The 23439-nt window shown below is 43.6% G+C and overlaps 1 protein-coding gene across 1 annotated transcript; it reads left to right on the plus strand.

The window, feature by feature from the left end:
* The first annotated feature begins 9074 nt into the window (after window positions 1-9074).
* On the plus strand, window positions 9075-22634 carry rasgrp2 (RAS guanyl releasing protein 2 (calcium and DAG-regulated)). Its single transcript, NM_001139881.1, is given in 17 exon segments — window positions 9075-9133; window positions 9599-9916; window positions 10112-10214; window positions 12012-12068; window positions 14628-14759; window positions 14971-15121; window positions 15294-15467; window positions 16650-16766; window positions 16935-17216; window positions 17308-17388; window positions 17505-17603; window positions 17683-17798; window positions 17918-18059; window positions 18768-18804; window positions 19254-19412; window positions 20199-20261; window positions 20473-22634. Coding segments are annotated over 15 exon segments (1779 nt in total). The 5' UTR covers window positions 9075-9133; window positions 9599-9846; the 3' UTR covers window positions 20258-20261; window positions 20473-22634.
* Window positions 22635-23439: the final 805 nt, after the last annotated feature.

Genomic DNA, 23439 nt, shown 5'->3' on the forward strand with positions numbered 1-23439 from the left:
GAATAGAAAAACTGAAACTCATAGAATATACACGTATGTTAACAATTTCCAAAGCATTTGTTTCTGGGTATAAGAGACCTCAACAATTCTAATGCTGTCTGAAAACAGAAGATTACAATACTTCACGAAAAGGGCAAAACTATAACAAAGAACAGAAAGGGAGGGTTAGGTCCGATAGAGAGGTGCTGGCAGGGAATGATGAGCCAAACATTCCATATTTCCAACAACTCAACACCACTTGAAATTTACACTGACCATCTGCATCCAAAAATGTTCTCTCGTTGTCATCTGCATATGTTGGCATATGTATTTACATAGAAAGGTGAACAGTGAATTTGGATGAGCTAGGAAATGCAGTGGCTCAGCGGTCTATGGCACTGCATCTCTGTGCTAGAGTCCCATAGGGCGGTGCACAATTGGTCCGGGTTTGGCCGGTATATGCCATCATTGTAAATAAGAATTTGTTCTTAACTGACTTGCCTAGTTAAATAAACATTAAATGTTACATTAAATGTTTTTATTTTTTTAAAGGTCCGGTAGAGGCACTGGCAGGGAACATTACATTTATGTGTTAGTCATTTAGCAGACACTCTTATCCAGAGCGACTTACAGTTAGTGCATTCATCTTAAGATAGCTCGGTGGGACAACCACATATCACAGTCATAGTAAGTAATCCTTTTTTTTTTTTTTTTTTTTTACAAATAGGCCTACTTACAACAACAAACATGATTGCAATCCTCAAATTTAAATTGCATTCTTTGTCATTGATAACATGAAAGAATGCAGTACATGTTCTACTCCATTGACTTCCAGTAATCAAAACCCTCCTTCCTTTGACATTGATCCCAGTGAAGACTGGGATGTAAACCAGCTACAATTAAATAGAATTATATAGAAAGAAAAATTATACAGAACATTGCATGTCCCTATACTGTAGTTGTCATGCTCACATCAGTAGCGTAGGGTCATGGGTCATAGCAGGGTCATAGGAAATGACCCCTTGGCCTGGACAGACGGAACAGGAACCTAGAGCTTGACAGCTTGTGCACAGTTACTGTCTGTTTGAGATTTTCTCTGAGTACAAGAGCTCGTCTGGAATTGCTGTATAATAAATGTGTAGTGGGCAGTCACATTTGACATACATTACATATGATAGCATAAATACCTCACATGTGACTCGTAATGAGACTAAGCATTTAGCCTATTAAAATGTTAACCTGACTCCATAAAGATTATTAAAATATACAAGCAAGCATGCGGCAATGAGCTGACGTTGACTAGCAAGAATTGGTCTGAGAATTGTCTATATCAAAGGCAGATATTTAACATTGTACAATGAATGAATTCACATACAAGGCATAAAGCTTAAGTTACAAAGCATTAACAACCATTACAAAGCATACTTCTAGGCATATAGATCCCAAGGTTAACTTACAGGACAAAGCATGAGCAAAGAGATGGTTACTAGGCCAGAAGCCTAGAAGCCCAGGAAATTAGAATTGATAATCTAGCCCTCCTCCATGGACTGGATACAGAATAAGAGAGAGAACAAAAGTTTTTCATTCGATTTATAGCATCTGAAGGTGTAACCTTTCAACCCAAAACCAACAACCATTGACCAATCAAACAATACCAAGTTTGCAGTAACCTCAACACTCCCAGTGTCTGGTGGAAAGCAGACTGACCTAGGTTTTCTTCTGCGATTTTGCTTGTGCTTAGCTCCATTCTGTTTATTTTTGTATCCTGAAAAACTCCCCAGTGTCACACCCTAATCTGTTTCACCTGTCTTTGTGCCTGTCTCCACCCCCTTCCAGGTGTCACCCATCTTCCCCATTATCCATTGTCTGTTGCCAGTTTGTTTTGTTTCGAGAAACCTACCAGTGTTTGTTCCCCTGCTCCTGTCTGTTCTTGCTCCTGTTTTCTAGTCCTTCCCGGTTTTGACCGTTCTGCCTGCCCTGACCCTGAGACTGCCTGCCATTCTGGACCTTTTGCACCCTCTCTGGATTACTGACCTCCGCCTGCCATTGACCTGTCGTTTGCCTGCTCCTGTACTAAAGATCAACTTTTGTTTCTTCGACACTGTCTGCATCTTGGTCATACCTGAAACCTGATACCCAGTCCTTAACGATTATAAGCATACCCATAAAATGATGCAGCCACCACTATGCTTGAAAATATGGAGAGTGTGTTGTATTGGATTTGCCGCAAACATAACACTTTGCATTCAAAACAAAATGGGAATTTCTTTGCCACATTTCTTGCAGTATTACTTTAGTGCCTTTTTGCAAACAGAATGCATGTATAAAAATATTTGTATTATGTACAGGCTTCCTTCTTTTCACTCTGTCAATTAGGTTAGTATTGTGGAGTAACTACAATGTTGTTGATCCACCATTAGCCTCATGGTATAAGGGCACAAGGTGAGACCCAGATGCTGACACGGGAGGCAGATGGTTTGAGTCTTGATATTTATTAAACAATCCTAAAGGGGTAGGCAAGAGAATGGTCGTGTCACGACTTCCGCCGAGGTCGGCCCCTCTCCTTGTTCGGGCGGCGTTCGGCGGTCGATGTCACCGGCTTACTAGTCACCACCGATCTATGTTTCCCTGTTCGTTTGGTTTTGTCTTAATTTTACACACCTGTTTATGATTTCCTGATTATGTTCATTATTTACCTTCTGGCTTTCCTGTTTGTCTTGTCCGTGATTGTTTCCTGTTTTGTGGTTGTTGGAGGTGTTTCTCCCAACCCTGTATTATTGCTGTGGGAGAAGTTTTATTATGGTTTTGAGTAAACACGTTTTGTTGGCACTCATCCCTGTGTCCTGTGCCGGACTTCGCTACTTCTCTAAACGAAAGCGTTACAGAATCACGGACCATTATAATGGAGTCAGCAGGAGCAGCCAGCCCTCCTCTTCCAGTAGAGGAGCGCGTCCAACAGCACGCGAAAATGTTACAGAGTCTCGGGACAGCCATGGATCGCGTGCTGCAGACTATGGAGAGATTTGAGAGAAGAGGATTTCCCTTCGACCCAGCCATTCCACCGCCACCCGCACCTCTACAAACACCCATGCCCACCCATCCGTCGTCAGTATCCAGTGGGATTCGGCTCTCGCTCCCGGGGGCGTATGACGGAACAGCTGCCGGGTGCCAGGGGTTCCTACTCCAGCTGGAGCTCTACATGGCGGCCGTCCAGCCGGCACCTTCGGGACGCGAGAGAGTGAGTGCCCTCATCTCCTGTCTGACTGGTAAAGCCCTGGAGTGGGCCAACGCCATCTGGGGAAGGGAAGGCCCGACTCTGGATATCTACGAGGACTTCTCCCGCCGCTTTCGGGTAGTATTTGATCATCCACCGGAAGGGAGAGCGGCGGGGGAGGGCTTGTTTCATTTAAGACAGGGGATGAGGAGCGCTTAGGAGTTTGCGCTGGACTTTAGAACTCTGGCGGCGGGTGCGGGATGGAATGAGCGGGCCCTGATCGACCACTACAGGTGTAGTTTGCGAGAGGACGTTCGTAGGGAGCTAGCCTGCAGGGACACCACCCTCAACCTGGACCAGCTGGTGGACTTATCTATCCGGCTGGATAACCTGCCTCCCGCGGACGTCCGGATCGGGGTCCGTTGGTTCCATCCCCCAGACCCTTAGACCCAACATCTATGGAGTTGGGAGGGGCTGGTACGAGGGAGACCGGAGGGGGGACCATTCCCTGCACTAGCTGTGGCCTCAGAGGGCACACTGCTGGTCGGTGCTGGGGAGGTTCTCCAGGAAGTTGAGGTGGTAGGCGGAACACTGGTGGTTCATCTCAGGTGAGTAGGCACACGACTCACCCAGACCCCCCTGTTGCTCATATGTGGTTATCTATAGGATTTCTGGGGTTTTCCCCTCATTCCCAGCATAAGGCGCTAGTAGATTCAGGCGCAGCTGGGAACTTTATTGATCGGTCCTTGGCCTATAGATTAGGGATTCCTATTGTTCCCGTTGATGTTCCTTTCCCTGTACATGCCCTAGATAGTCGTCCTTTGGAGGTCACAGCTCCCATTGCTATGGTAACGCAGGGGAGTCATGAGGAGAGAATTAGTCTCTTTCTGATCGACTCTCCTGCGTTTCCCGTTTTGTTGGGTCTTCCCTGGTTGGCTTCTCATGATCCTACTATTTCGTGGCAACAGAGTGCTCTCAAGGGATGGTCCTGTCAGTGTTCAGGGAGGTGTGTAGGTGTTTCCTTAGGTGCCACTATGGTGGAAAGTCCAAACCAGGTTTCCAACATGCACATTCCCCCCGAATATGCCGATTTGGCAATCGCCTTCTGTAAAAAGAAGGTGACTCAATGACCACCCCATCGACTGAGGGATAGTGCGATAAATCTCCGGGTGGGCGCTGCACTTCCCAGGAGTCACGTGTATCCTCTGTCACAGGAGGAGACGGCGGCTATGGAGACATATGTCACCAAATCTCTGGGACAGGGATACATTCGGCCCTCCACTTCACCTGTCTCCTCAAGTTTCTTTTTTGTGAAGAAGAAAGATGGAGGTTTACGCCCGTGCATTGACTATCGAGGTTTGAACCAGATTACTGTAAAATACAGTTACCCGCTGCCTCTCATCGCTAGTATGACAGAGTCATTACACGGGGCGCGCTTCTTCACAAAATTGAACCTCAGGAGCGCGTACAACCTGGTGCGTATCCGGGAAGGGGATGAGTGGAAGACGGCATTTAGCACCACTTCTGGGCACTATGAGTACCTCGTCATGCCGTATGGGTTAATGAATGCTCCGTCTGTCTTCCAATCCTTTGTGGATGAGATTTTCAGCGACCTGCACGGGCGGGGTGTAGTGTTGAATATAGATGACATTCTAATATACTCTACTACCCGCGCTGAGCATGTGTCCCTTGTACGCATGGTGCTTGGTCGACTGTTGGAGCATGACCTTTACGTCAAGGCGGAGAAATGTCTGTTCTTTCAACAATCCGTCTCCTTCCTAGGGTACCGTTTGTCCGCGTCAGGGGTGGAGATGGAGACTGATTTCAGCCGTGAGTAATTGGCCGACTCCAACCACGGTAAAGGAGGTGCAGCGGTTTTTAGGGTTTGCCAACTACTACCGGAGGTTTATCCGGGGTTTTGGCCAGGTAGCGGCTCCCATTACCTCCTTGCTGAAGGGGGGACCGGTGCGACTGCGGTGGTCGGCTGAGGCGGACAGGGCTTTTGGTAACCTGAAGGCTCTGTTTACAACGGCGCCAGTGCTGGCGCATCCTGATCCCTCTTTAGCGTTCATAGTTGAGGTGGACGCGTCCGAGGCTGGAATAGGGGCTGTGCTATCTCAGCACTCGGGTAAGCCACCAAAACTCCACCCCTGTGCTTTCTTTTCGAAGAAGCTCAGCCCGGCGGAGCGAAACTATGATGTGGGGGATAGGGAGTTGTTGGCTGTTGTCGGGGCTCTGAAGGAGTGGAGACATTGGCTTGAGGGGGCTAGACCCCCTTTCCTTATTTGGACTGACCACCGAAATCTGGAGTACATTCGGGCAGCGAGGAGACTGAACCCTCGCCAGGCAAGGTGAGCCATGTTTTTCATACGCTTTGTTTCCACCCTTTCCTACAAACCAGGTTCCCAGAACGTGAAGGCAAACGCACTGTCCCGGCTGTATGATACAGAGGAGCGGTCCACGGAGCCCACTCCCATAATTCCAGCTTCTTGCCTGGTGGCACCGGTGGTATGGGAGGTGGACGTGGACATCAAATGGGCGTCACGTGCAGAACCCACTCCCCCCCAGTGTCCCGTTGGGTGCGTGTACGTTCCGTTTGATGTTCGCGATCGTTTGATCTGTTGGGCCCACACATCACCCTCCTCTGGTCATCCTGGTATAGGTCGGATGGTGCGCTGTCTTGCGGGGAAGTACTGGTGGCCCACGTTAGCTAAGGACGTGAGGGTTTATGTCTCTTCCTGTTCGGTATGCGCACAGTGCAAGGCACCTAGACATCTGCCCAGAGGGAAATTACAACCCCTTCCCGTTCCGCAACGACTGTGGTCACACCTATCGGTGGATTTCGTGACGGATCTACCCCATCATGGTTGTTGTGGATAGGTTTTCTAATTCTTACCGTCTCCTTCCTTTGCCCGCTCTCCCTACGGCTCTACAGACTGCGGAGGCTCTATTCACCCATATATTCCGGCACTACGGGGTGCCTGAGGACATAGTGTCTGATCGGGGTCCCCAATTTACATCTAGAGTCTGGAGGGCGTTTATGGAACGCCTGGGGGTCTCGGTCAGCCTTACCTCGGGTTTTCACCCCGAGAGTAACGGGCAGGTGGAAAGAGTCAACCAAGAGGTGGGTAGGTTTCTGCGGTCCTATTGCCAGGACCGGCCGGGGGAGTGGGCGTCGTTTATCCCCTGGGCGGAGATGGCCCAAAATTCCCTACGCCACTCGTCTACTAATCTTACCCCTTTTCAGTGTGTGCTAGGGTATCAGCCGGTCCTGGCACCATGGCATCAGAGCCAGATCGAGGCTCCTGTGGTGGATGAATGGTTTCGGCACTCGGAGGAGACGAGTGCCCATGTACGACTTCGCTGCCCATGTACGACTTCAACGAGCCATCAGGCGGCAAAAGTCGAGTGCCGACAGCCACCGCAGTGAGGCCCCGGTTTATGCACCGGGGGATCGGGTCTGGCTCTCGACCCGAAACCTGCCCCTTCACCTGCCCTGCCGAAAGCTGGGTCCGCGGTTTGTGGGGCCATTCAAAGTCCTGAGGAGACTGAACAAGGTTTGTTATAGGTTACAACTTCCCCCTGATTATCATATTAACCCCTCGTTCCATGTCTCTCCTCAGGCCGGTGGTGGCTGGTCATCTCCAGCAGTCTGAGGTGCGGGAGGTTCCTCCGCCCCCTCTGGACATCGAGGGGGCCCCGGCGTATACAGTACGAGCCATTATGGGCTCCAGACGTCGGGCGAGGGGCCTTCAGTACCTCGTGGAGTGGGAGGGGTACGGTCCGGAGGAGCGAAGCTGGGTACCGGCGGATGACATCCTGGACCCATCGTTAATCCAGGAGTTTCACCGCTTCCGTCTGGATCGCCCTGCTCCCCATCCTCTGGGTCGTCCCCAAGGCCGGTGTCGGCACGCTACTGGAGCCGCGCGTCGGGGGGGGGGTACTGACTGTCACGACTTCCGCCGAGGTCGGCCCCTCTCCTTGTTCGGGTGGCGTTCGGCGGTCGACGTCACCGGCTTACTAGTCACCACCGATCTATGTTTCCCTGTTCGTTTGGTTTTGTCTTAATTCTACACACCTGTTTATGATTTCCTGATTATGTTCATTATTTACCTTCTGGCTTTCCTGTTTGTCTTGTCCGTGATTGTTTCCTGTTTTGTGGTTGTTGGAGGTGTTTCTCCCAACCCTGTATTATTGCTGTGGGAGAAGTTTTATTATGGTTTTGAGTAAACACGTTTTGTTGGCACTCATCCCTGTGTCCTGTGCCTGACTCCGCTACTTCTCTAAACGAAATCATTACAGGTCGTGGACAGGCAAAAGGTAAAAAGTCCAGGAGGTACAGAGTGGCAGGCTCGAGGTCAGGGCAGCCCAGAATGGTCAGGCAGGCGGGTATGTAGTCCAGAAAAACAGGCAAGGGTCAAAAACCTGGAGGACTAGCAAAAGAGAATAGAGGCAGGAGTACGGGAAAAACGCTGGTCGACTTGACTAAACATACAAGACGAACTAGCACAGAGAGACAGGAAACACAGGGATATATACACCAGGGAAATAAGCGACACCTGGAGGGGGTGGAGACAATCACCAGACAGGTGACACAGATCAGGGTATGACACATGGTGAAATCCCTGAGCAGTTTCCTTCCTCTCCAGCAACTGAGTTTGGAAGGGTGCCTGTATCTTTGTAGTGACTGGGTATATTTATACACCCTCCAAAGTGTCATTAAAAGCTTCACCATGCTCAAATGGCTAGTCAATGTCTGCTTTTTCAAATGTTTACCCATCTAACAATAGGTGCCCTTATTTGCAAGGCATTAAAACACCTCCCTGGTTTTTGTGTTTGAATCTGCATTTGAAATTCACTGCTCAACTGAGGGACCTTACAGATAATTGTATATGTGTGGTACATAGATGAGTAGTCATTCAAAAATCATGTTAAACTTATTATGTGACTTGTTAAACCTGTTTTTACTCCTGATCTTTTTTAGGCTTTCAGTAACAAAGGGGTTGAATACTTATTGACTCAAAACATTTCAGCTTCACATTTGTAATTCATTTGTCAAAATTAATTACAAATGTAAAAAATAAATGGCGTGTAGGCCAGTGACAATAAATATCAAAATTTGATCTATTTTAAATTCAGGCTGTAACACAATTTCTTGGGGACAAAGTCAAGAGGTGTGAATACTTTCTGAAGGCACTGTATATGAAGTCAGGGATTTGCTACCTCAGAGCAACTGAATAACTAGAAAACCAGCATAACACCCTCAGGGCGTGTGTGTGTGTGTGTGTGTGTGTGTGTGTGTGTGTGTGTGTGTGTGTGTGTGTGTGTGTGTGTGTGTGTGTGTGTGTGTGTGTGTGTGTGTGTGTGTGTGTGTGTGTGTGTGTGTGTGTGTGTGTGTGTGTGTGTGTGTGTGTCTGTGTGCGTGCGTGTGTGTGTGTGTGTGTGTGTGTGTGTGTGTGTGTGTGTGTGTGTGTGTGTGTGTGTGTTTGTAGAGCGAGATAGACAGACATCTTTTAACTTTTTGTTATACAGTATATAATCCTCTGTCGTTGTGGTTCATGTATTTGTTGCCTGGTGTGGCTTCTTTATGTATTTTAAATTGTCAAATAAAATATAATTTCCATTACAACATGTAAGTGTTTGTTATTTCATCTGACCAAGTACCCTGAATAATACTTTATTGAAATCACACCACCAACAGCACTGCCTTGGCAGAGAAAGTGCATTTAATTTAGAAGGACTGGATGACACTTTGGGGCACGGTTTGTAAAGAGGAAATGTGACCGCACTAAAATGCACAGCAAAAAGGAAACTGAGAGCAAAAGGCAACTGAAGGGATATATAACTGTCACGTAGTTAGACAAACTGCTTTGAAGAAGCAATGGAGGGGTTCAGACACCTTTCGTAGTCTTGTGATACTGCTGTGGTCAATTCAAGAGGGTAAGACCTTTTTTTATTAATATGATATAACATCGTTTGGTAGACTGGTTGTGGTGTCATTTCTTAATGACTCATGTACTGTATCTAATAAATCATAAAATTATAAATTCAGTCAATCTTTTTAAACTCCATTTGCAAGTGCGAAACAGTGCGATCTCTAATTGTGTTTGAGGTAACTGTTGACATGTATTTGATATCTGGGAAAACAGACATCAACACACTTTAATCTCTGTCTGATGGGTAATGATTTGGCTGGGATTATCTTTTCCTTTCATCATAAATAATCAGATAGATAATGTATGTGGAGGGTGAATTAGTCTTGCCATATTGCAGGTTTTTGTGTCACAAAAATGTTTTGTTTGTATTATTATCAGTAAGCAAACAATTGAATAGTGAATTGCTAAAGGCCTACTCTCAACTGGGTTTTGGGGGTTTTCATGACTATACCAATGTTCTTGTTTTAAGGTGGGGCAGGAAGCACACAAACTAAAAGCTTTCATAAAAGAGGAAGAGACATTCTTGGCTTGTTGACTGGAGCAGGGTAGCTGCCTGCCTGAGGACTAACACTCATCAGAGGACTCTGTTGGAAGGTTGCCCAACAGAATAGAGAACACAGCCATTCTTCTAAATCCCACATCTCATCACAGTCTCACTGTGCATGTGTCAACGGAGGAGAGAACAGAGAGGACTGTTAGAGAGAGAACCAGAGGAGGATGAAGTCTATCAAATTGGATCAGTCGGCGACAGTCGATGAGCTTACGGAGGCCTGCATCAAAGCATTTGGTCAGGATTACTTTCCCTTTGACTCTCTTCTGGTGTAGATAGTTGCAGACAGTACATGCTTAGATAATGTTTTCATTGTTGTTTGGTTGTACAACTGCAGTAGTTGCCTATATATAAATGATTTACACAATATGTGGCAGCTTGCCTTGTACAGTGAAGCTCATCCATGTATCTCGGTCTCTCCTCTCATGGTAGATTATGAAGGCAGACTGAATGATGAGTCTCTGGTCCGGATGTTTCTCATGATGCATCCATGGTACCTCTCCTCTGCTGACCTGGCCAAGAAACTCTCCAGCAAGTATCCTTTCAGATGATTGGCACACTACTGTTCTCTTAAATGTACAGTGCCTTGCGAAAGTATTCGGCCCCCTTGAACTTTTCGACCTTTTGCCACATTTCAGGCTTCAAACATAAAGATATAAAACTGTAATTTTTTGTGAAGAATCAACAACAAGTGGGACACAATCATGAAGTGGAACGAAATTTATTGGATATTTCAAACTTTTTTAACAAATAAAAAACTGAAAAATTGGGCGTGCAAAATTATTCAGCCCCTTTACTTTCAGTGCAGCAAACTCTCTCCAGAAGTTCAGTGAGGATCTCTGAATGATCCAATGTTGATCTAAATGACTAATGATGATAAATAGAATCCACCTGTGTGTAATCAAGTCTCTGTATAAATGCACCTGCTCTGTGATAGTCTCAGAGGTCCGTTTAAAGCGCAGAGAGCATCATGAAGAACAAGGAACACACCAGGCAGGTCCGAGATACTGTTGTGGAGAAGTTTAAAGCCGGATTTGGATACAAAAAGATTTCCCAAGCTTTAAACATCCCAAGGAGCACTGTGCAAGCGATAATATTGAAATGGAAGGAGTATCAGACCACTGCAAATCTACGAAGACCCGGCCGTCCCTCTAAACTTTCAGCTCATACAAGGAGAAGACTGATCAGAGATGCAGCCAAGAGGCCCATGATCACTCTGGATGAACTGCAGAGATCTACAGCTGAGGTGGGAGACTCTGTCCATAGGACAACAATCAGTCGTATACTGCACAAATCTGGCCTTTATGGAAGAGTGGCAAGAAGAAAGCCATTTCTTAAAGATATCCATAAAAAGTGTCGTTTAAAGTTTGCCACTAGCCACCTGGGAGACACACCAAACATGTGGAAGAAGGTGCTCTGGTCAGATGAAACCAAAATCGAACTTTTTGGCAACAATGCAAAACGTTATGTTTGGCGTAAAAGCAACACAGCTCATCACCCTGAACACAACATCCCCACTGTCAAACATGGTGGTGGCAGCATCATGGTTTGGGCCTGCTTTTCTTCAGCAGGGGCAGGGAAGATGGTTAAAATTGATGGGAAGATGGATGGAGCCAAATACAGGACCATTCTGGAAGAAAACCTGATGGAGTCTGCAAAAGACCTGAGACTGGGACGGAGATTTGTCTTCCAACAAGACAATGATCCAAAACATAAAGCAAAATCTACAATGGAATGGTTCACAAATAAACATATCCAGGTGTTAGAATGGACAAGTCAAAGTCCAGACCTGAATTCAATCGAGAATCTGTGGAAAGAACTGAAAACTGCTGTTCATAAACGCTCTCCATCCAACCTCACTGAGCTCGAGCTGTTTTGCAAGGAGGAATGGGCAAAAATGTCAGTCTCTCGATGTGCAAAACTGATAGAGACATACCCCAAGCAACTTACATCTGTAATCGCAGCAAAAGGTGGCGCTACAAAGTATTAACTTAAGGGGGCTGAATAATTTTGCACGCCCAATTTTTCAGTTTTTTATTTGTTAAAAAAGTTTGAAATATCCAATAAATTTCGTTCCACTTCATGATTGTGTCCCACTTGTTGTTGATTCTTCACAAAAAATTACAGTTTTATATCTTTATGTTTGAAGCCTGAAATGTGGCAAAAGGTCGAAAAGTTCAAGGGGGCCGAATACTTTCGCAAGGCACTGTATGTCCCGAGATGCTAGCAGAGATTTATTTTTGCCATAATAGCGATGGGCCTAAGGATTACTAGACCAGGGGTTTCAAATGCTTTTGGTGGAAAGTCATTTTGTTCCTTAACCACACAACAGGTCACTGGAGGAAAACTGTCTGCCTGAACTCAGGTCACAAATCTGCCATCTTATCAAGTGAGTGAATACAGCATAGAAAATCATGGAGCCACAGAGGAAGAACTGCTATAGGTCTTAGTCGTGAGATAGATTCTGTGCTTGTCTGTCAACATTAACACATGTACTGTAGGTACAGTATATGATTTCCCTGTAAGCAATATGGAGGCATATGATCTCCATGTAGACATATGATCTCTGTGTAGGTATATGATCTCCATGTAGGAATATGATCTCCATGTAGACATATGATCTCTGTGTAGGTATATGATCTCCATGTAGACATATGATCTCTGTGTAGGTATATGATCTCCATGTAGACATATGATCTCCGTGTAGGTATATGATCTCCATGTAGACATATGATCTCTGTGTAGGTATATGATCTCCATGTAGACATATGATCTCTGTGTAGGTATATGATTTCCATGTAGACATATGATCTCTGTGTAGGTATATGATCTCCATGTAGACATAGGATCTCTGTGTAGGTATATGATCTCCATGTACAGTGGCAAGAAAAAGTATGTGAACCCTTTGGAAATACCTGGATTTCTGCATAAATTGGTCATAAAATTTGATCTGATCTTCACCTAGGTCACAACAATGGACAAACACAGTCTGCTTAAACGAATAACACACAAACAATTATACGTTTTCATGTCTTTATTGAACACACAGTGTAAACATTCACCATGCAGGTTGGAAAAAGTAAGTGAACCCTTGGATTTAATATCTGGTTGACCCTCCTTTGGCAGCAAAAACCTCAACCAAACGTTTTCTGTAGTTGCGGATCAGAACTGCACAACGGTCAGGAGGAATTTTGGACCATTCCTCTTTACAAAACTGTTTCAGTTCAGCAATATTCCTGGGATGTCTGGTGTGAACTGCTCTCTTGAGGTCATGCCACAGCATCTCAATCGGGTTGAGGTCAGGACTCTGACATGGCCAGTCCAGAAGGCGTATTTTCTTCTGTTGAAGCAATTCTGTTGTTGATTTACTTCTGTGTTTTGGGTCGGTGTCCTGTTGTATCACCCAACTTCTGTTGAGCTTCAATTGGCGGACAGATAGCCTTACATTCTCCTGCAAAATGTCTTGATAAACTTGGGAATTCATTTTTCCGTCGATGATAACTGTCCAGGCCCTGAGGCAGCAAAGCAGCCCCAAACCATGATGCTCCCTCCACCATACTTTACAGTTGGGATGAGGTTTTGATGTTGGTGTGCTTTGCCTTCCAAACAACTCAATTGTAGTTTCATCTGTCCACAGAATATTTTGCCAGACACTCTAGGATTCTTCTTAACCTCATTGAGCATTCTCCTAGGGAGAGTAGCAACAGTGCTGAACTATCTCCATATATAGACAATTTGTCTTACTGTGGACTGATGAACGTCAAGGCTTTTAGAGATACTTTTGTAACCCTTTCCAGCTTTATGCAAGTAAACAATTCTTAATCTTAGGTCTTCTGAGATCTCTTTTGTTCATGTCATGGTTCACATCAGGCCATGCTTCTTGTGAATAGCAAACTCAAATTTTGTGAGTGTTTTTTAGAGGGCAAGGCAGCTCAAACCAACATCTCCAATCTCGTCTCATTGATTGGATTCCAGGTTAGTTGACTCCTGACTCCAATTAGCTTTTGGAGAAGTCATTAGCCTAAGGGTTCACATACTTTTCCCAACCTACACTGTGAATGTTTAAATTATGTATTCAATATAGACAATAAAAACACAAAAATTAGTTTGTTATTAGTTTAAGCACACTGTTTGTCCATTGTTGTGACTTAGATGAAGATCATATCAAATTTGATGACCAATATATCCAGAAATCCAGGTAATTCCAAAGGGTTCAAATACTTTTTCTTGCCACTGTAGGTATATGATCTCCATGTAGACATATGATCTCCATGTAGACATATGATCTCCATGTAGGTATATGATCTCCATGTAGACATATGATCTCCATGTAGGTATATGATCTCCATGTAGATATACGATCTCCATGTAGGTATACGATCTCCATGTAGGTATACGATCTCCATGTAGGTATACGATCTCCATGTAGGTATACGATCTCCATGTAGGTATACGATCTCCATGTAGGTATACGATCTCCATGTAGATATACGATCTCCATGTAGATATACGATCTCCATGTAGGTATACGATCTCCATGTAGGTATACGATCTCCATGTAGGTATACGATCTCCATGTAGATATACGATCTCCATGTAGATATACGATCTCCATGTAGGTATACGATCTCCACGTAGGTATACGATCTCCACGTAGCTATACAATCTCCATGTAGGTATATGATCTCCATGTAGGTATACGATCTCCATGTAGGTATACGATCTCCATGTAGACATCTGATCTCCATGTAGGTATATGATCTCCATGTAGGTATACGATCTCCATGTAGACATATGATCTCCATGTAGACATCTGATCTCCATGTAGACATCTGATCTCCATGTAGGTATATGATCTCCATGTAGGTATATGATCCTCATGTAGGTATATGATCTTCATGTAGGTATATGATAAACCCCGCCTCTCCTCTCCATACTGCACCGTAAGGTACTGGATCAGCGAGTTCCCAGCAGAGTTTGACCTGAACCCAGAGCTGGCAGAGCAGATCAGACGGCTGAAGGAGCAGCTGGCTCAGCAGGGAGAGGAGCACCAGAGCACACTCATCAACGTTGACAGTGTGTAAGTGCCCCCTGTCTTCAGCCAGGCAATCATACAAGCATTGTAGCAGCTAATCAGCCAGGCAGGCATAGTCTCCTCCACAGTGACACAGTGACAGCTTAGCATTCAATGATATAGTAGAACGATTTTCAGAGTGCATGAGTGCATCTACATTCGGCCACTCTTGCAGTACTTCTACTGATAGTTGAGTTTCCTTTCTTATTTTCCCTAGGCCGTCATATGAGTGGAGTAGGCAGGTGAGCCAACCAGCTCAATCTGATTTCAAGAAGAGGAAGACGTCTCTCCTCTTTGATCACCTGGACTCATCTGAACTAGCAGAGCACCTCACCTACATGGAGTATAAGTCCTTCTGTAGGATACTGGTGAGTGAGTGGCCAGCAGGTGGCTCTGTTCGCCAGCTTCTTTCTGGGTCTCACTCAGGTGACTTTGCTTTTGGCTGAATTATACAGTAGTTGTTGTATTTGTGGTTTAAGTAAGATACACTGTGTGTTTGCATATTGGACATTGTTTTTAAAATGATCCCTTGCCCTCCAGTTCCAGGACTACCACAGCTTTGTGATGCATGGCTGCACAGTGGATAACCCCATCCTGGAACGCTTCATCACCCTCTTCAACAGCGTGTCTCAGTGGATCCAGCTGATGGTGCTCAGCAAGCCCACCGCCCCCCAGAGGGCTGCTGTCATCTCCCACTTTATTAGGGTCGCACAGGTCAGTCAATCAATTCCCAGTCCCAGGTCAATGAATCAACTCCCAGTCCCAGGTCAATGAATCAACTCCCAGTCCCAGGTCAATGAATTAACTCCCAGTCCCAGGTAAATGAATCAACTCCCAGTCTCAGGTCAATGAATCAACTCCCAGTCCCAGGTCAATGAATCAACTCCCAGTCCCAGGTCAATGAATCAACTCCCAGTCCTAAGTCAATGAATCAACTCCCAGTCCCAGGTCAATGAATCACTCCCAGTTCCAGGTCAATGAATCAACTCCCAGGTCAGAAAAGGTCAACTACCAGGTCAGGAAGAGTCAACTCCCAGGTCACAAAGGGTCAACTTCCAGCTCAGAAAGAGTCAACTCCCAAATCAGAAAGAGTAAACTCCCAGCTCAGAAAGAGTCAACTACCAGGTCAGAAAATAATCACCAACCTGGTCTAAGAACATTTCATATTATTCTGTATGTACTGTATATCCAAGACATTCCATTTAGTGTGATGTTACATTTTGTATGGTATGTATTAATGTGTTAGAATATGCTACGAATTTGAAATATTTAGGATATGTTACAAATTCCAATTTCATGTTGCTAATGTGAGCTAGGTGGCTAACGTTAACATTAGCTAGCTGGCTAGCGTTAGTTAGTTAGGCTAAGAGTTAAGGATAGGGGTTAGGGTTAAGGTTACAGGGTTAGGGGAAGGTTAGCTAAAAGGCTTACGTTTAGGGTTAAGGATAGGGGAAGGGTTAGCTAACATGCTATGTAGTTGCAAAGTAGCTAAAAAGTAGTAAGTAGTTGAAAAGTTGTTTAATAGCTGAAATGCTAAAGTTAGCTGTGTTCTGTCTTATGTAACCATATTAAACATAACATATCATACTAATTTGAGTGTCCCGGATGTACCTTTACTATCTTACTACGAGATCAGGCTGAACTACCAAGTCAGAAAAAGTCAGCTACTAGGTCAGAAAGAGTCCACTCCTAGTTAACTGAGTCATCTCCCAAGTCAGTGTGAATCATCTCTCAGATCAAGTGAAGTCCATTAGGTTAGAACTTGAGGACCACTGCTTCTCAGTGAATGGAATCCAAACTCCCTCTTGAAGTTGGTCTGTCCTGTGTTCCATGCTGGGTTTTTGTTGGCTATGTTAGGGCTAAGGTGGGTCATATTTTTGGATCTGGTCTCTGTAGAGGTTGTTACAGCTGCAGAACTTCAACACTCTGATGGCAGTAGTGGGGGGTCTCAGTAACAGCTCCATCTCACGCCTCAAAGACACACAGTCACACATCAGCAACGATGTGAGCAAGGTAAACCGTTTTGATCATCATTATTTTAGTTAAGAAGAGTGAAAATATTTGCTTACCAATTACAACTAAACATTTGCATTTTCAATGTAGATCTACGTCAAAATGTGACCTATTATTTGGCTCTAGCTATGTGATGTCCAACATTGTGTGATGTCCTTATTGCCTCAGGTGTTCAACAACCTGGTGGAGCTTGTGACATCCTGTGGGAACTATAGCCAGTACCGCCAGCGCTTCTCAGAGAGCACAGACTTCCGTTTCCCCATCCTGGGTGTGCACCTCAAGGACCTGATCGCTGTGCACGTAGCCCTACCCGACTGGAGTGACCGGGAGAAGACGCAGGTCAACCTGGCCAAGACCCAGCAGCTGTATGCCATCCTCCAGGAGCTTGCGCTGATCCAGACCACGCCACCCAGCGTCGATGCCAACATGGACCTACTCAACCTGCTCATGGTCTGGCCCTGTTGACTGATACTGTACGACTTGGTAGATTTGTTTTACCTGTTGGCATTTGATTGAACAGTTTGTGTTTGGGTCCTTTCAGGTGTCTCTGGACCAGTATCACTCAGAGGAAGAGATCTATCAGCTGTCCCTGCAGAGGGAGCCCCGCACAGCCAGGCCATTGGTGAGTGTGTGTCAGGGACACATGGACACCGACACAGACATGGACACAGACACAGAGCTTGTATGTAATCTAGAGGAAATATGAATTATTGTCAAATATTTGTTTTGGTTTGCCAGTCTACCCCAAGCCCACCTATGATAGAAGAGTGGGCATCTTCAGTGAAGCCCAAAGCTGACCCCACCATCATCAGTAAACACATACAGAAGATGGTAGAGGTAGGCTGTTCAACATAATTGAAATATGAAATGTAATTATAAAAGATGGCAATGAGAACTTACATTTGGTCATTTTCAGTCTGTGTTTAAGAATTTTGACACTGATGGAGATGGCTACGTCACTCAGGAGGAATTTGAAATCATTAGGACTAACTTCCCATACCTCTGCAAGTTTGACGACCTGGATAAGAATCAGTGAGTATGACAAGTCATAACTATTGATGGCCAACATTTCAACTATCTTTAGATCCACAAGTCACACAGAGCATCTTGCTATTACTGTAATATCAACCTTTGACCCCTCACCCTCTCAGGGACGGCAGAATCAGTCAGGAGGAGATGATCGACTACTTCACCAAGGCCAGCTCTTTACTGAACAGCAAGATGGGGTTCATCCACACATTTTCAGAGAAGACCTGCATGAAGCCTATGCTTTGCCATCACTGTAAAGGCATCGTAAGTACAATGATGCCTATGCTTCAACTGTGTACAACTCCATGTAAAAGCTATTATAAACAAAATTAAAATAATCATAAGTAAATAAATATGAAACAATTAGGTATAAACCAATTATTATGAGGACCTGTATATACAAATTATGTTACGTTACTCATATTATAGGAAGCACATATTGTGACCAGAATAGTGGATATTTTGGAATAAGGTATTTAGAGGACACCATTTTCGATGTGGAAAGATAATGGTTCTATTGGTGACATTGCTTAACAAAACAAAGAACTGACTTACTGATCTAACATTTCCTGATGGCTTCCACCCAAACACAATAGTTCTGTTTCCTTTTTTCAAGTGTTTCTTTCTGACTCTCACTCACGTTTAGTCTGTTATTCTGAGGACACTTCATTTAATTTCCTTTCTTACTGTAGCTTAGGGTGCCCCACTTCAGGTCTGTTCTGTACTTATCATTTTGAACCAATCAAGCTGTCAGCAGCTGACTCTTGTTGACTCCTCGGAAAGCTGAAGTGACAGTTACAAGCAAGACTTAATTAACTGCTCACTGTTGACGACAAAGGCTTTGAAATGAATGCATGTGAAATTTGGATAAAAAGATTATTCAGCAATCAGTTTAATTTACAAAGTCACCATTAACCTGTCTTTTTTTCTAATGCTAAATGTGATATGTAACAGATCTATTGTATTTTTCAGATGTGGGGATATTACAAACAAAGATACAAGTGTAAAGGTACACAAATAAAATTATCTCTGTCGGGTATTCTGCACCTATCGCACCCCACGCACAATGTTGTGTAATGTTGACCAACATTATATTGTTTATTTGCTTATTTATATTTCAGGATTGTTATTTACCAGATACTCTTGCTCATTGAGACAGACACTGATTAGTGTACACAGTAAGAAGTTAAGCAGCATTCACTGTACCTCAAGCAAAACCTTTCCAAAACCTTTCCAAAACCTTCCCAAAACCTTTCCAAGACCTTTCCAAAACCTTTCCAAAACTTTTCCAAGACCTTTCCAAGTCACATTGTGTAGTTAAACACAAAAGCCATATTACATTGCCTATAAGAAGCCAAGGCTAGATATATAACAATACAATAGCAATGCCAGTACCAATGCTGTCTGTTTTCAGATGTAAGAGCTTCAACCCCATACTACCACTCTTTTCTATTCTAGCCTGTGGGGTGAGCTGCCACAAAGATTGTCGCAGCCGCCTTGCTGTGGAGTGCCGCAAACGAACACAGAGCACCTGTCACGAATACCATTCTCCCCAACAGTCCCGTTCCTTCAGTGTGCCTGCTATAGCTCAGCCCCTACTCACTGTACAACATACAGGTACAAGCACACCGCCCTATTCATCTCTCTTTTCCTTTATGTTCAAATCTTTACCTGGATATCTCAAACTTACTGTAGTCTTGAAGCACAAGGACTGGTACAGTACTTTTTACAGCTTATTGCAATTAGGTATGGTATATTTTGCCAATTTAGTGCATAATATCTCATGTCAGTAGCTGGCACAAATGAGCTTTTGCTCCTGTCCAATCTACTTGAAACATTGTCATAGTAATAAAGATGAATGGCTTACTCTCACATTAATGTATTCATATTCATAAGCCTATAAGCTTTTATACCGTTGATCAGGGGTCAGCAATAGGTGGCCCACGGGCCAAAATCAGTCCACTAATGATTTTATGGGGCCCCCCAACATTTTTTGGATTCTTGTTTTTTGGTCAGAAAAGACTCAATATTTGTTCAATTTAGGAAATATGTTCAACAAGTATTCCCACGAATACAAAAATAGATGTGATCATATCTCAATGTCATCAAGGTATGAACTTATTGTTATTTTTAAATACAATCTCTTTTTGGGCTTAGTTGTGGTCAATTTACAGTGTACAAATTATTATAATTACGGCCCGTTCAGTGGCTGAATCTAGTTTTCTACCCGTAGACCTCTTGGTATACTTCAGGCCACCTGATGGCTTTCCATGAACAGACACATAGTTACCATAGTTACACGTGTGTATTTTTATTCAGTGCAAATGCTTTTGAACGCTGCTGTTCTCCAATATGGCTGATGTGGTGCCCTTAACACAGAGAGACTTTGTTCTCTCTCCCCAGTCATTACAGAGGAAGCTCCTGACTCCCTGGGGGATGAAGTGTTTGATGTCCACCTTTGAGGAGGTAAGAGGTGTAGGAGAATACAGGGTATATGTGTTGGAATAATCCTAGTGCAAGAAATGGTCCTGGTCAGAATTGGACCATTATGCTCTGTCTGCAGGTGTTTTGAAGTGGTCTCTAAGCATATCATATCCAAGCACATCCCATTTAGATTGCATTTCTATATTCCCTGAATTCATTTTGTAGTCCACTTACTAGTTCATTTTTATATCAGAGTGAAGACCAACATTGAGGACAAAAACAACTGACTGCCCATGTTCCCGGCAGCAACGTCACTCTGAAGATCTCAGTGTGATGGAAACGTAATGCTCCTTTCTGTCTGAAGATACGACGCATGTTAGGAACATTCTACTTTTCCAGTTTAAGAGCATTTCGTATCTAAGGAAGGATTGTTTTTATTTTCTGATTGATTCATCCTTCATCTGATTGATTCATCCCTCATCTGATTGAATCATCCTATTCTGATGGATTCATCCTTCAACATCATATTATTTGCTCACAGCTTTCACAGTAGGTCAACCTACAGTATATGCATATCCCTGTGTGTATTTGTATGTGGTTTATGACTGCAGAAGATTGCTTCTCCACTAGATGAGGCTGTTTGTGTGTCACAACACTGGATAGTGTAGGCTACCACTGCTTTTTTACATTCCCTGTTTTTAGTGTTGCCCTGTTTGTGTGGTCTAGTTGAGAAAGAAAAATGTGGGAGTGGATTGTTAATGACAAGATCAATTGAGGTTATTTCCTCAACTAGACAATCCTGTGGTACAACTAAAAGACAGACATGCTATAATTATTTTAGAATATACAATTATAAATATAGTAATATCATAGTACAGAAACTAGTCCACAGGTTTGTTCTACCTTTATACATATGGCTCTCGCTGGGCTTCAGTGACACTGTAAAATGGGAGAGCAGCACAAATACAGGCTACATTTTAAACTATCATTTTGAAATATATTCCAAACTGATCAAAAATGATGAATGTGGTGTCATGTAAAAAAATATTGTGATTTATCCTAAATAAATGTTATGCAGTTATCGGCTCTGAAACCCAGTTTAAATTCCTTATTTCCACTTTCAAACAGATTCCAATTTAAAGCATTTTGTTGCAATGAACTTTTGTAGATACTGTGAGAATAAATTATACTGATCATGTTGGAGGCAGGTAACCTGGCGGCATTGGGCCAGTACCCAAAAGGTAGCTGGTTCAAATCCCTGAACTGAATCGGTGAAAGCTCTTTCCATTTGCCTCTAATTGCTCCTGTAAGTCACTCTGGATAAGAGCGTCTGCAAAATGACGGAAATGTTTAACACTTTGTGCTGTCCTTATTTGAACCACTCATTTTGCAAACTCACAGCCTTCAGGTGTTGATGACTCCTGCCAAATTAAACTGTGTTAGGCGACCTGGGTCCAGCTGAGGATTTGTCACCATAGTAACTCCACACCGGGTATCCTGTAGGCTATTACTGGCCTATGACAACTGAAGCCATCTCACAATGGCTAGTCCTGTTCCTATTGTGGTAGCTTTCCCTATAGTGGAAAGTGGAGTTATTTGAGCCAAAGGGTTAAGTTGAGCCACCCTTGTTTCTAGGAAACCAAACTGTGATGATCCTCCTCATGTCCCCTGTCACCTCATCTAAAGCTAGGCCTTAGTCTCAATAACCAGACATTGCAAACGGTTAATGATTTATAAGAAATACATGTATGAATCGTAATTGTGTGGTTAGCGATGCTCTTTTGATTGATGATCATCTGTGAAAGAGAGAAGAACCTTGTGTTTGAGTTTATGGTCACACGCCAGCAAAACCTCTTGTTATGCGGTGCCCAGTATCATTCTCGTTCTAATTATGTATATACTGACCAAAACATACAACTACAATGTGATCATGTTTAACTATCAACTCGTTATGGTTAAGTAAAATAAATGTATATGTTTTCCTCGTTAATTGAAGAGGGTCATCTGTTCATTTCCTGGTCCGAGTTTTCACAGGCAAACATTGGATGTGTTGAAGCGCATGGTTTATTCAGGGTAGGGAGATATACATGTTTATATCCCAGGTTGTACTTCAAGCAGGTGAAGCACCTTTATTGACGTGTGCTGTATGAACACGTGTCTATGAACTGAACATATTGTATTGAATTTAATGCATTGTGAATGTTAATTGATCATTGTGTCAGGTCTTCCTCCCATTGGCTGATGCATTGTGGGTATGTGTAATTAAATCCTGTCATTGTTTGTTGGCATACTGCTGGGTTTTGGTTGAAGAGTGCTATTTGTATATAGCCTTTTGTTGCTTTGTAAATACTTGTACAGTTTTCTGTGGCTATTTATCTTCATGTTTGCTAATAAAAGCTGTGAGCAGAAAAAAAACATTTTCATTGTCAGCCTCAATGTTCCAATCCTACCACTGGATCAACCTCAAACATACACACAATTAAAAATGTGATCAAAGATCTAGGAAGAGCGTGGTCATTTCCTGGAGTCTGTGAAGGAAGAAACCACATGGAAAAAGTGGTAAGTTAGATCCAATAATGGATTTTCACCAAGTCAAATGAATGTGTTGAGGTTTCCTGTTGCTTGTATCTAAACCAAAGTAGATCCTTTTAATATTGTTCTATACATCAGTTGGTCTCTAAGTTTCAATATGAGGTCCTAAACCTAGCGTTAAAGTGCGTCCTTGTAGCTGTGTGGGATAATATAGGCCTTCCCTGTGGCTCAATTGGTAGAGCATGGTGTTTGCAATGCCAGCATGGTGTGTGCAATGCCAGGGTTGAAGGTTCAATTCCCACGGAGGGCCAGTACAAAAAAAAAAAATGCATAAAATGAAATGTATGCAAGTCGCTCTGGATAAGAGCATCTGCTAAGTGACTAAAATGTAAAAATGTTTTCCTTTGGGTAAATTGAGGCAAATGTTAGTGTTTTCTTCTCAGGCATAATGCAAGGCATTACCACTTGGATATGAGGTAACAGGGACTGGCCTATGTTAAGTGTTTAAAAAAGTACAAAGTGTTTGTTTTTTAGGTGTTCTGTCTGTGTTTAAAATATGCTTAAAATTATTAAAAGACAAAGAAAGGGATTGTGTTTTGGAAATAAAGACATGTTTTTAAAAAGGTAGTGGTAATATTTTATTTAGTGTAGAACTTTGTAGCTGGCTTAATTTACCCTGTCCCGTGGC

The sequence above is a fragment of the Salmo salar genome, chromosome ssa11, assembly GCF_905237065.1.
Source record: "Salmo salar chromosome ssa11, Ssal_v3.1, whole genome shotgun sequence".
Lineage (NCBI taxonomy): Eukaryota > Metazoa > Chordata > Actinopteri > Salmoniformes > Salmonidae > Salmo > Salmo salar.